This window comes from Emys orbicularis, chromosome 21 (genome assembly GCF_028017835.1).
Source record: "Emys orbicularis isolate rEmyOrb1 chromosome 21, rEmyOrb1.hap1, whole genome shotgun sequence".
In the NCBI taxonomy this organism is placed as follows: Eukaryota; Metazoa; Chordata; order Testudines; family Emydidae; genus Emys; species Emys orbicularis.
This window is the reverse complement of record NC_088703.1, coordinates 5292296-5306302: the sequence shown is the minus strand read 5'-3', so window position 1 is coordinate 5306302 and position 14007 is coordinate 5292296. Positions and strand designations below refer to the sequence as shown.

The window sequence follows — 14007 nt, the reverse complement described above, 5'->3', positions numbered from 1 at the left end:
GCAGGTGTTTTCCGGGAACTAATCACAGTGATTCCAAGATCTCTTTTCTTGCATGATAACAGTTAATACATCATTTTGTATGAATAGTTGGGATTATTATTTTTTTCAATGTGCATTACTTTGCATTTATCAACCTTGCATTTCATCTGCCATTTTTTGCCCGGTCACCCAGTTTGGTGAGATCCCTTTTGTAACTCTTCATGGCCTGCTTTGGACTTGACTATCTTGAATACCTTAGTATCAGCTGCAAACTTTCCCCACCTCAATATTTACCCGCTTTTCCAGATTATGTATGAATATGTTGAACAGCACTGGTCCCATAAAGATCTTTGGGGGACATTGCTGTTTACCTCTCTTCTCTGTGAAAACTGACCATTTATTCCTACTCTTTGGTTCCTGTCTTTTAACCAGTTCCTGATCCATGAAAGGCCCTTCCCTCTTCTCCCATGACTGCTTACTTTGCTTACTCTGGGGAGGGACCTTGTCAAAGGCTTTCTGAAAGTCCAAGTACATTATATCCACTCTATCAGCCTTGTCCATATGCTTGTTGACACCCTCAAAGAATTCTCATAGATTGAGGCGTGATTTCCCTTTGCAAAAGCCATGCTGACACTTCCTCAACATATCGTGTTCATTTGTGTGTCTCATAATTCTGCTCTTTACTATAGTTTCAACCAATTTGCCTGAAAATTAGGAAATTTGTCTTGAAGTCAGGCTTACTGGCCTGTAATTGCCAGGATTGCTTCTGGAGCCTTGTTAAAAAATGGGCATTACATTAGCTCCCCTCCAGTCACCTGGTACAGAGGCTGATGTAAGCGATAGGTTACATACCGCAGTTAGTAGTTCTGCCATTTCATAGTTGAGTTCCTTCAGAAGTTGTGGGTGAATACCACCTGGTCCTGGTGACTTATTACTGATTAATTTATCAATTTGTTCCAAAACCTCCTCTATCGACACCTCCATCTGGGACAGTTCCTCAGATTTGTCACCTAAAAAGAATGTCTCAGTTGTGGGAATCTCCCTCAAATCCTCTGTGGTGAAGACCAATGCAAAGGATCCATCTAGCGTCTCTGCAGTGGCCTTGTCTTCCATGAGTGCTCCTTGAGCATCGTAATTGTCCAGTGGGCCCCACTCATTGTTCGGCCCACTTCTTTGCTTCTGATGTACTTAAAAAACAAAAAAAACCTTGCTGCTAGTTTTTGTGCCTTTTGCTAGTTGCTCTTCAAATTCTGTCTTGGCCGGCCTAATTATACGTTTGTACTTCACTTGCCAGAGTTTATGCTCCTTTCTATTTTTCTCACTAGGATTGGACTTCCAAAAAGAATGCCCTTTTGCTTCTAATGGCCATTTTACTCTGCTGTTTAGCCATAGTGGCCTTCGTTTTTTTGCTCCCTTTACAGTTTGTATGTATGTATGTATGGATTGATTGTTTACATTTAGTTAGGGCCTCTGTTATGATGTTTTTAAATAGTTTCCTTGCAGCTTGCAGGCACTTCTCTCTCTTAATGTCCATTTAATTAACTTTCTCATTTTTGTTTAGTTCCCCTTTTTGAAGTTAAATGCTACTGAGATGTGGGTTTTTTGGTATTTCCCCCCTAGAAGGATGTTCATGTAATAATTTTATGGTTGCTGTTACTGGATGCTTCCGCTAACTTTTTGGATCTTGTGCTCTGTTTAGGACTAAATCAGGAATTGCCTCTCCCCTTGTGGGTTCCGGGACTAGCTGCTCCAAGAAGCCGTCATTAACGGCGTCTAGATATTTTATCTCGGCATCTTGTCCTGAAGTGACATATACCCAGTCCGTATGGGGATTATTGGAATCCCCCCTTATTTGTTGGTTTTGGAGCTTCTCTAATCTCCCCCGAGCATTTCCCCATCACCATCCTGGTCAGGTGGTTGGTGTATATTCCTGAAGCGATGCTCTTATTGTTCAAGCATGGAATTTCTGTCTGTAGAGATTCCGTGCCACGGTCTGATTCACTGAAGATTTTTACTATTTTGGACTCTGCTTCCTTTCGCATACAGTGCCACTCTCCCACCAGCGCGACTTACTTGATTATTCCTATGTATTTTGTACCCAGGTATGACTGTGTCCCGTTGGTTAACATTGTTCCACCAAGTCTAGATGACCTCCTGAGGTCCCTTCTAACCCTGATATTCTAAGTTTCTGTGATTCCTATTATAGCAATATCCTCATTTAATGCCACCCCTTAGTTCACCCATTTTAGGGCTAGTCTACACTACCCGCCCGGATCGGCGGGTAGAAATCGATCTCTCGGGGATCGATTTATCGCGGCTCAGGCTAGCTCTGCCTTCCTCGATGTAATTGAATGGGACTCTCTTTCGTTAGATTGTTTCTCTTCAGCTCCTACCTGTACTTTACCAACTTCTACCCTCTCTTCTTTACTAGGATGCAGAGCAATGCTTCTCAACCAGGGGTACCTAGGGGTCTTCCAGGGGTTACGTCAACTCATGTAGATATTTGCCTAGTTTTACAACAGGCTACATAAAAGGCACTAGCGAAGTCAATGCAAACTAAAGTTTCATACAGACAATGACTTGTTTAGACTGCTTTATATACTATTATGCGGTAATGTAACGTGCGTATCCGCACTGTATTAGACATGCGTTTTATGTCACTGAGGCATTCAAGCACGTTAACGAGGCTGAAGTTGTCATGGTGTGGATGTAAAAGTGCCTAGATTTTTTTAAAATGAGGAGCTGGAAGTGGCGATGGTGAAAATTGTAGGAAATTGAAAATGACTGGAAAACCCCCATGTTTCGTTTGCGGAGAAACTATCCAATAACAGTCTGAAGCCGGTGCATTTGCAATGACACTTGAAGATACACCCTGTGCATGCGGGTAAGCCAGTAGAATTTTTTCAAAGAAAGCTTTCTGAGGTCCAGACTTACCAGCTTAAAATGAAAAAAGCTTCAACTGCTTTTACAGATTGCATTCAAAGCTTCATCTGCGGTCTCCCTTCTTGTAGCAAAATCAAAGAAGATGTACACAATTGCAGGAAATCTGATTCTGCCTCCCGCCGTGGCGCCTGCAGAAAACATGCTTGATTTTAAAAAAAGCAGCCGATACGCTCCAGGAAGTACCCTGATGAAATGACACCATGTGCTGTAGAAGTGACGAAATGGCTGAGGATATCGTCTCTCAGCTTATAGGGAAACTTAAAATGGCAAAAACATTTGCTCTTCAGCTTGATGAGTCCACGGATATCAGTGGAGAAGCTCAGCTGCTTACATTCGATACCGGAAACCACTGATATCAATGAGCACATACTGTTTTGCAAAAGGATAAAGGACAGCTCCATGGGCGGCGGCACGTATCAGAGGCCAGGGGAGGCTACGCCTCCTCTAACCCAGGCTGTGGCCGCACCCATGCTCTGCCCCGAGGTCCCACCCACGCTCCCCCTCTCCCCTGAAGCCGGTAGGGGCTCAGCTCCAGCTGGCAGCTGGGAGCTCGGGGCTCAAACCAGCTGGTGGCCTGGAGCCGCCAGGGGCTGCTTGGGCTGGCCAGGGGTCGGGCCAGTGCTTGGGCGGGTCGGCCGGGGCTCCTCCTGCCATGGGGGGGTGGGACTTGGGGCTTCAGCGGGCCAGGGAGAGCAGGGCCTCAGGCAAAAGGGGCAAGGCTGGGGGGGCTAGCTTCCCCAAAAGGGGGCGGGGGTGTTCACACACCGCCCAGGGCCCGCTCAACTGGAGAGGACATGTTTAACTGACTTTTTTTTTCTGAATATGATTTGAGTTGGAATTTATTCAGATTCATCTGCCCTAACGGGGCTGCTGCATTGACCCGGAGAGTGAACGAACTTAATAGCTGGGATCAGGACAGAAAACCCTTCCTGCCTGCACTGTGCCATCTACTTGCTTCAAAGGAGATGAGTTCTGAGCTGCCTGAAGTTTTAAATGAGTCTGCCAAAACTGTCAACTTTCTCCGGTCCAGGCCGCTCAATGCTCGCCTGTTTCCCGTTCTTTGCAAAGAGGTGGAGTCCGAACATCAGCAACTGGCTTTCAAGAGGGAAAGTACTGAACAGAGTGTTTGAATTACGCACGGAAGCTCTCTTGCTTCTGTCTTTGACAACACGTGTGGTTAGCTCAACTTGCCTGCCTCACAGATATATTTAGCAAGCAGAATGATCTAAATTTGTCCATGCTAGGCCGTTCAACACAACTCCGCTCAAGTCGGTAAAAAACCCATTCATTTTGTCAGATGTTAGCTCTCTGCCAGCCTGCAAGAAAATCTTCTTGAGCTATCCTCAGACCGTGGTCTGCGAATGATGTTCAATGACTCCACACTCGCCCAGTTCTGGTGTTTAGTACAGAGGGAGGACACTGACCTTGGGAACCAGGCTTTGGATGGTCTGTGACCAGGCTCACGAGTGGAAACCAGGCTCAGGTAGCGCGTTTGAAATGAAAGTACCGTATTCGTAGTCCCGTCTCCTTCGTTTATCATTTGATAGTAAAAATGAGAACGTCGGCAGTTGTTCAGTAACTGCGCTGGGACACCTGTGTATTTCGATGTCTGATTTTGTAAGCGAGTAGTTTGTAAGCGAGGGGAAACTTGGGGTACGCGAGACAAACCAGACTCCTGAACAGGGTTCAGAAATGTGGAAAGGTTGAGAACCATTGATACAGAGTGTCCACTTTAATAAATCCTTCCTTAAGGGAGGGGGAGGTCTGGGCTGGAGGGGCCCAGGGGACTGAGCCGGGGGTGGGGGGGAGAGGGTCCGGGCTGGAGGGGCCCAGGGGACTGAGCCGGGGAGGGTCCGGGCTGGAGGGGCCCAGGGGACTGAGCCGGGGAAGGTGGGGGGGAGGGTCCGGGCTGGAGGGGCCCAGGGGACTGAACGGGGGAGGGTCTGGGCTGGAGGGACCCAGGGGGCTGAGCCGTGGGGGGGGGGGGTCCCCGCTGGAGGGGCCCAGGGGGCTGAGCTGGCGGTGGGTCTGGGCTGGAGGGGCCCAGGGGACTGAGCCGGGGAGGGTCCAGGCTGGAAAGGCCCAGGGGACTGAGCCGGGGAGCAGCCGCTAACTGGTGTAGGATTGGCGCGAGGGTGGCGCTCCCCCAGCACGCCCTGCGTGGAGTGACATGTGCTCTCTCCTCGTTGGCAGGTCCCATGTGCGACTTGCTCTGGTCCGACCCGCAGCCTCAGGTGAGTGCCAGTGAAATGCCCCGCACCACGGGCGTGCGGCTAGTTCAGCTCCCGGTGTGGGCTCTGCGCCGAGCCACTGTCCTCTGCCAGGGTCCGGTGGGCTGACTCAGAGCGGCCTCTGCTGGCCCTCACCGGCATGGGGCATCCAGGGAGCTGTGTGGGGCCTGGCAGCTGATGCTGGTTCTCCGCCCCAGCTGACCGCTCACTGCGGGGGGAGGGAGGGACCATCTGCTGCTCTGCTTGGTGCTAGCCCAGGGTCAGTCCCACCCTCTGACAGTGGCTGGGGTGGGTAAGTTTAGTGGGCTCAGAGGCGTGGCAGAGGCTTGCCCGTCTCCGCTGGCACAAGCTCGTTTGCTGTGAGGCTGAGGGCCGTGGACACTGACTCCCCATCGCCCCCTAGAGGTTTATCAGTGCAGGGGTGACTAGGAGATTGCCCAGGGCTGTCTGTAGCACCTAGCGCCAGCCCAAAGCGCTGGCAGGTAGGAGGGAGTTAAGCGGCATCTGGGAGGTCGGAAAGGAGACTGGGAGCCGGTGGGGGCGTCCACACTGCATTGTGAGCCTGCGTCTGTGGGATCTCTGCTCCCCACCCCACGTGCAGACCCCTCCCCCCGCTCAGCCGCGTCTGGACATGTTCAGTGACTCCGCCGGGATCCCCTCCCCCCGCCTTTCCAGAACGGCCGGTCGGTCAGCAAGCGCGGCGTGAGCTGTCAGTTCGGGCCCGACGTCACCAAAAGCTTCCTGGAGCGGAACCAGCTCGATTACATCATCCGGAGCCACGAGGTCAAGCCCGAGGGCTACGAAGTGACGCACGAGGGCAAGTGCATCACTGTCTTCTCGGCACCCAACTACTGGTGAGTGCTCCGGGCTGTGCCCTGGGGACCCCTGGGTGGCCACGTCATGAAGTGAGCAGGGAGCGTCTCTGTTTCCTCCAGGGCCTGGCCTGTATGGGCCCCTGCTGCTTGTCCAGCCTGCTGCATTCAGCTTGTGAAGTCTCAACCCCAGGGATCACTGCTCCCACCCTCCCTCTCCCCCTCCGCTGAGATGCAGCCACCTCTGAGGTGGAACATGGCCACTGCTTGTACAGGGATGGCTCACCTGCTGCTGAGATGCAGCCACCTCTGGGGCGTGGCAGTTGTTTAACAGCAATAACACAACACTCTACAAGGTTAGGGCAGGACGTAAAGAAGCCTATGGCCGGGGGAATTTGCTAGATTTTCCCAGGAAGCCGAGTTTTGTGCTCCTGTGAGAAGTGCTGTCAATTCTTAACAACCCCCAGGAGGTCAGGATCTCATGCTTCAATCTTGTCCACGCTTCCTACACCCCCTAGCACCACTGGCCAGCACTGAGCGTGAGGGGAGAGCACCCCCGGCTGAGTCCCTGCCCCCTGCAGCACAGCGCCCTCTAACACCGCGCTGGGGCATTGCGGCCAGCAGGGAGCGCACCCCCTGCTGAGCCTTCTGCCCGCTCCCTCCCGGCAGTTTCTGGCTTTCTCCGGGAGGTCTCAAGTCATGGAACAGTACTGACCTAGCCCAGCTTCCAGGGTGAGATTCAGTGGGCTCCAGGCTGGTCTTTTCTGGGCAGGAGCAAAGCCAGCTTGGTTAGCGTCTGCATTTCCCACCTCCCCCCCCCGGGGAGGGCGGATTGCCTGGGAAAGGGGAGCAGTGCGGCCAGCAAGCAACTAACAGGCTGTGCGCACATATTGTAAAAGGCAGCGTTACCTAGTAGTTAGAGCTGGGAGGGAAGTGTGGTCTAGTGGTTAGAGCAAGGGAGGCAGCTGGGAGGCAGACTCAAGGGTGCTATCCCCGACTCAGCAAGTGCTTGGGCACGGTACTGCTCTGTGCCTCGGTTTCCCCATCTGTCGAATGGGGGTCCCAGCCCTGAGGTTTCAATGGAAGTGCTGAGCAGTACTCGCCCTACTCCTGAAGCAGATGCAGCAGACAGTTGTTTTCTCCCACACAGCAGCATAGTCAGGGGCGGTCCGGGCCCGCTGGGTAAAGGTCAGGGAGGTCTCTGTGGGCAGGGGATGGGATTCCCCTTTCCTTTGCTCGAGGTGACCAGCCCTCGGTGTGTTCTCTCCCCAGCGACCAGATGGGGAATAAAGGTTCATACATCCACCTGCGGGGGTCGGACCTGCACCCCGAATTCCACCAGTTCACAGCCGTGGTGAGTGATTGGATTGTCCCCTCGGGGCCTCCGGGCACTGACTGCACCCGCCCCTGTGGGCCTGCCCGCCTGGGGCAACCCCCTCCGGCCGTCGCGCTGCCCAGGGGCACTGCCTGGTTCCATGGCGAGGCAGACAATGCCAGTCCTTCCCCTGCTCCTGCCGCCTGCCTCTTGGGGTTCCCTGCCCGTCCAGACCCAGCTCCGAGCAACCAGACCTATTGTGAACTCTCTGAGCTTGTTCTGGGCTCTAGGATGTGTTTGTTCTGTCCCGCACCACCCTGTGCTGCAGTGTGCAGACGGAGGGGCTGCTTTCTTAGTTACACCGGGGCCCTATAGGCCTTTGAGGGGGGCAGAAACACCCCCCACGTCCCCCGCACCTCCCCCTTGTGTGGGGGGACGTGGGGGGTGTTTCTGCCCCCCTCAAAGGCCTATAGGGAAGATCAGGCTTGTGCTCAGAGCACACGGCGCCGTTGCTGTTTTCTGCCCCCCAGGGCCCATAGGGGGCAGAGAGCGTGAGTTAATTACAGCAGCTTCAGGGGCCCAGAATATGGCCGCCCCCTGTCCCTCTCCCCAGTGACAGGGACAGGGGCCCACTGTCACTGGAACGAGGCCGGATCCTGGAAAAACGTGCCCACCATGTGCCCCTCCGAATCTCCCAGCCGATGGAGTCCGCCTCCGTCGGATGCTTTGGACACAGGCCGATCAGCAGCCAGGCACCAGCCGCTGGGGAGCTGCAGTGTTAACCCTCCGCCCTGGGAGGAGGAATTGCGCTGAAGTTTCATCAGCCCTTGGCTGTGAGGGGATGTTTACCCTTCTCCCGTCTCTGCTCCTCGCTGCCTAGATGCCATGAAGTCATCTGCACTGGGGTGGGGTCCCCTCATCCCAGACAGAGGATCTCTGGGCTTGAGGGAGTTTTCCAGCCCCGCTGGCGAGAGGCCAGCAGTCGTGCTGAGGGGGGAGTCAGCCATTGGCAACAAGGCTCCTGAGGGGAATGAACCATGGGAGACAAAGGCTGGGAAGCTATTTAACCCCTCCTGTGGGGCAGTGGGGTCTGAGGGGTCTTAAAGGGACAGGGCCCGATTCTCAGAATAGCGGGCAGCCTCTGCCCCATCAAAGGGAAGGGGAGATCTAAGTTACGCGACTTCAGCTACGTGAATAACTGCCTGCATCAACTCTGCCTGCGCCTCTGGCGGCGGTGGAGGAGTACAGGAGTCGACGGGAGAGCGCTTGGGGGTCGATTTATCGCGTCTAAACTAGACGCGATAAATCGACCCCTGCTGGATCGTTCGCTGCCCGCCAATCCGGCGGGTAGTGTAGACATAGCCTCAGAAACATAGAGTGAAAACATCCATTAACCCACCAGAAAACAGACCCTTTAGTTCTACCCAAAATGGAATCCCCCCCCGCCCCCCCGTTTTTCGTTTTGGTCAACCTGAACGGAAGTGGGTTTGGATTTTTTTGGTTCAGCCGCTGAACGGGAAAATCAATTTGTTACCAGCTCTAATCCCCAGTCGAGGGTCGTGATCCACGTGTCTGTGGTGGCGCCCCATGTTACGTTTTTACCAGCTGTGTGGGCAATCCTTTTCCCCCCAGTGCCTCCTGACACCCTGCCTGGGCATTGGGATCTGCCCAGCGCCCTCTGGCTCTGCACTGGGGCCTTGGTGAGCCCCTGTAATAATTAATTTACCACCCACCTGGAGCATCTGAGCAGGGCCAGCTCTAGGCACCAGCCCTCCAAGCATGTGCTTGGGCGGCACTCCTGCTCCTTGTTTATTTTTTCTTTTTTCTTCGGGCGCTGGGAGCCGGCCCTGAGTGGAGGTGAGCTGTGGCGGTGGGGGGCACGGGGAGGGCCGCAGGAAGTAACCCGGGGGGGGGGGCAGAGGAACCGCTCCCCCCCCCAGCTCACCTCTGCTCCACTGCCGTCTGCTCCCCCGAGCGTGCCACCACTCCGCTTCTCCCCCCCCCCCGCTTGCTGCGCAAATCAGCTGTTTTGTGGCAAGCCTGGGAAGCGGAGCGGCGGCGGCGCGCTCAGGGGAGCAGGCAGAGCGGCGATGGGGGGCGCGGGGAGGGCCGCAGGAAGTAACCCTGGGGGGGGGGCAGAGGAACCACTCCCCCCCAGCTCACCTCCGCCTCTTCCCCCGAGCGTGCCGCCGCTCCGCTTCTCCCCCCTCCCTTGTAGGAGGGGAAATGCGGTGGGGCCGGGGATTTGGGGAAGGGGTTGGAATGGGGTGGGGAAGGGGCAGAGTTGGGGCGGGACCAGGGAGCGCGGGAAATTTTTTTTGCTTGGGGCGGCAAAAAACTTGGAGCTGGCCCTGCAACTGAGATCCCAAAGTGCTTAATGGCTCAGCGTGTGTGCGTCACAGTCACTTCCCCCAGCGCAGAAGCACAGCTGTAAAGCACAGAAGTTTGCCAACAGCTGTCAGCAAAACCACCCCCGTTCAGGGCTGGAAGTGAACAGAAACCCTGGGCCTGACATAGGGACACAGAACATATTTATCCAATTAGAATTTATCTGGGAAGAGGCAAATGCCCCAGCTCGGGTGTGGAGGGGAGATCCCATTTCCCCTCTGACAACCACAAGCAATCAAGACCTTGATATTATCTATTACCCCCAAAAACACTCCCTGCAGCACAGCGCCCCCTACTGCTGCTCCAGGAGATTGGGGCCAGCACTGACTGCCAGGGGAGAGCGCCCCCCACCCTGCTCCCTGCAGCATGGCGCCCCTTAGTGCCACACTGGGACATTGCTTGAGAGAGGACAGCGCCCCCTAGCCAGCACCTTGATTACCATCGCAGTCTCCCCACAGCCTCTTGGTTTGTGCTCCTGCTCCCCGAGTGGGCGGGGGGCTCTGCAGATACCACGGGAGGGGGGACAGTGCTGCCCCCAGAGCCCCGCCGGGCCCTAACCTGGCTGCCTCTTCTCTTTCAGCCTCACCCGAACGTCAAACCGATGGCCTACGCCAACACTCTCCTCCAGCTGGGGATGATGTAACCTCCCCTGTCACCACCGCCCCCGCCTGGAGGACCCCATGCTAGGCAGAGACGGCCCCTCGGCCTTTTTACTTTCTTCTGCCATCAGCCCGGGCTGCCCAGGCACCGGAGCGTCCATCACGAGGGCGGGGAGGGGGGGTTGCCGTGGTTCTCTTCCCCCCACGCCGAGCCCATTTGTAGTGTTGCCGTGAGCTGGCGCCGCACAGCCGAGAGGCAGGAGTATTTTTTTTTAATATATTGGAAAGATTGTATTTATTCCCAGGGCTCGCTCAGACTCCGGCCTGGAGCAGAGAGGCCGCTGGGCCCAAGCCGGCTCTGTCTGCGGCCCGATCTCTCCCGGCAGACGGTATTGGCTTGCAGGGTGGAGCGCGGAGGCCTCCCCTCCCTTCCCCAAGTGCTCTGGCTTTGAGGCGTGTCTCTGACGGGTGGTCTCTGGGCTTGGGGGTTTCAGGAGAGGCGAGGGGGCTAGGTGGGGTCAGAGGTTAGGATCAGGGGACGAGCAGAAGCAAGGTGTCGGCGCGGGGGGGTCCCATCCATAGTCATCCTCTCCCTCTGCATCAGAAACCCAGGGTGGGCAGGCAGGGCTCTGCTTTCACCAGCTTTGGAGGCACTCACTGGCTCAGCTCGGGGGGGGGGCGGTGAGAGCTCGGCCCAGTAGGGATCAAAGATCACATCCTTGGAGGCAGTCTGTGCTCGGTGGATCTGGGCCTGGGATCCCCAGCTGTCAGTCTGACAAGAGCTCTCTAATACCGAGACCTGGGTCCCGGTACCTCTGGCTGCTGGGATCTGGGCCCTGGGACCCCTGGTTGCTGGGATCTGGGCCCCGGGATCCCTGGCTACCAGTCTCACAGGACCTCTCTAATACTGATATCTGGGGCCGGAACCCCTGGCTGCTGGGATCTGAGTCCCAGGACCCCCAGCTGCCAGTCTGATGAGGTCTCTAATACCGAGACCTGGGCCCCGGGACCCCTGGTTGCTGGCATCTCGGCCCCGGGACCCCTTGCTGCTGATTGCTGTTATCTGGGGCCGGAACCCCTGGCTGCTGTGATCTGGGTCCCAGGACCCCCGGCTGCCGGGATGAGTCCCAGGACCCCCAGCTGCCAGTCTGATGAGGTCTCTAATACCGAGACCTGGGCCCCGGGACCTCTGGCTGCTGGGATCTGGGCCCCGGGACCCCTGGCTGCCAGTCTTTCAGCAGCTCTCAAATACCGGGATCTGGCTCCCAGGACCCCTGGTTGCTGGGATCTGGGCCTAGGATCCCTGGCTACCAGTCTTACAGGACCTCTCTAATACTGGGTTCTGGGTCCCAGGACTCCCGGCTGCTGGGATCTGGATCCAGGACCCCCGGCTGCTGGGGTCTTGGTCCCAGGACCACCAGCTGCCAGTCTCACAGGAGCACTCTCACCCCAGAGTGCCCCTCTTCTAGGTCCCCTGTGAGCTCTCTGATCTGAGGCGTGTAGCTCCCTGCTGCAGAGGACAGGGGCAGCATACACCCCTCCCTCCCCGTGAGACATTCCTCCTCCCCAGGCGTCCGGCCCACCACAACAAAGAAGTAAGGTTAAGACTGTCAGTTTGTTTAGTAAAAGCCGGGGATGGGTCACAAGCAGTAAACAAAAATTCTCAGAAGCCTGTGACCCGTCCCTGGCTTTCGCTCAACAGAGCTGTGACAAAATGGGGCTGACGGGTGGGATGAGAGCCCGAGCCCTGCTGCAGGGGAGGTAAGGGGGGGAGATGTGGGACCCGCCCCCCCATGGTGGCTCAGAGCTCCAGGGGGCCCCCTGCTAGCTGACAGCTGAAGTCCCACCGCCCAAGGGCTGAAGCGGAAAATGTCACGGAGGTCTCAGGAAGTCCTGGAATCCGTGACCTAATCTTAGCCTTACAAATAAGCAATAGGTGTGTGGGTGTTGGGCTGGCAGAGGCCCAGCCTCCAACTCATGCCGGGAGTGTGTGGGTGTGTGTGTGTAGCAGGAGCAGTGGGGGCAGCAGACTGGATTTCGCGGGGTGCTTTACCTCACTTGCCCACCCCCACCTTTGCCCCCTTCTCTCAGCCTGGGGAGCGTTGGGCACCTCCTCGAGGAAGAGCGACCGGCCTTTTGTGCCACCTGCAGATGCGTCCAAAGCACTTGGGTGTCTCCGTGCGCACCACCGGATCCAGGAGCCCACCCCCCACCGCCACCTCTCGAGCTATTTTACTGTCTGTAATTAAAGATGTTAAAATAAAGTAATTATTATAAGCCTTGCGGGCTAGCTGGCCACTCCTGTGTCCTGGCCTGCCTGTGCCCTGAGTGGCTGTAGCGCCCCCTCCTGTTCTGCTAGCTCTGCGGCAGGAGAGCGAGGGAAGCTACGCCCCAGGGGGCTTACGCAATCAGCTGCCAGTGCTAGCAGGCTTGAGCTCCAGGTGTAACCAAGGGTAATTCCTTGGGCCAGTTCCTTTGGGGTGGGATCTCCCACTGGGCAGATCGTGGGAGCAGTGTCGTCCCTAACCACACATGGAGCTGAAGCATCAGCTCAGCCTTTAACCTGCGCTGGCCCCGAGCCTTGTGAACGGTGCTTTGTGTTTTCTGGCTGTAGATTTCGGGGCAGCCTCCTCTCTGTTTTACAGCTAGAGAAACTGAGGCACAGAGACGGGAAAGGAGTGGGCCTGCGGCCTCCCACGCAGAGACGGAGCTGGGAATGGAACGCAGGTTGCCTGGGTCCCAGTGCTGTGCTCTAACCATTGCATGATGCTGCTTCCATCTGCTCCTTGAACTAATGCTTTGTCCCATTCCCGAGGGCCTCTCGAGTGCTTCTCAGACCTTGCCAAGTCCTCCCCCCCGAGTGGGACTGGCCTGGGCTGCTAAAGGCCCCCATCTACCCAGGGAAATTGACCCGTGGAGCTAGAGCAGAATGACTCTACTTCCCTAGTGATGCCAATCAATTTCCCCAAGCCATTTGTCAGCTTACCTCCTGCTCCTCGGGCCAGACATTGGAGGAGCGGTGGGGTTTTGCAGGATGGCGCTCAGGGCTCGTGATCAGCTGCTATGAAAGGGACTGGGCGGATCTGGGGAAGGGGCGATGGAGCTTTTTCCTTGCTGGGGGCTGGCTTGCAGTTCAGCCCAGAGCTGACACCCAGTCCCTGCCCTGGATATCATCCGCCAGCTACCGATCACACACCTGCTGCTGGCATTCGTGTTGGCGGAGGGGCTTGGACACAATAGAACAGGATGCATAAGGGCCTCTGAAGAGACTCTAGCTGGGCTCTCGGTCAGAGTTGGCAAAAAAAATTGGCTAAAACTACTTTTTAGTGAAAAATTTAAATTTTGTCCACGTGAACTGTGGCGTTTGACCCAACCCTCATTTCCCCCCCAACTTTTCAATTGGTCGAAAAATTTCATTTTTGGTTTGACTCCAAATGATTTCCCCCCCTGAGTTTTTGAAATTGCCAGTGGACTGAAAAAAAATCTGTTGTTTGCCCAGCTCTAGACTCACTGGCCTGATCCCCCAGATCCATACTCTGGTGCTGCCCTGAAAATGGCCTTTGCGTTTAGTTCCTCAGCATATCTGCTTCAGAACCCCAGGCCCACAACAAACATGGCTGCCTCACCCTCTAACCTTCTCCCCACCTAGCTCCTGGCTTCAGAACCCCAGGCCCACAACAAACATGGCTGCCTCACCCTCTAACCTTCTCCCCACCTAGCTCCTGGCTTCAGAACCCCAG

At 55.9% G+C, this 14007-nt stretch overlaps 1 protein-coding gene across 1 annotated transcript in view; it reads left to right on the top strand.

Annotated features, from left to right (window-relative positions):
- The window catches only part of PPP5C (protein phosphatase 5 catalytic subunit), a 42811-nt gene extending 32500 nt beyond the window's left edge, over positions 1–10311 (top strand). The window contains exons 10-13 of the mRNA XM_065420954.1: positions 5116–5156; positions 5829–6007; positions 7238–7319; positions 10249–10311. Of these exons, the coding sequence (XP_065277026.1) occupies positions 5116–5156; positions 5829–6007; positions 7238–7319; positions 10249–10311 (365 nt within the window). The remainder of the gene's footprint in view (positions 1–5115; positions 5157–5828; positions 6008–7237; positions 7320–10248) is intronic.
- Positions 10312–14007: the final 3696 nt, after the last annotated feature.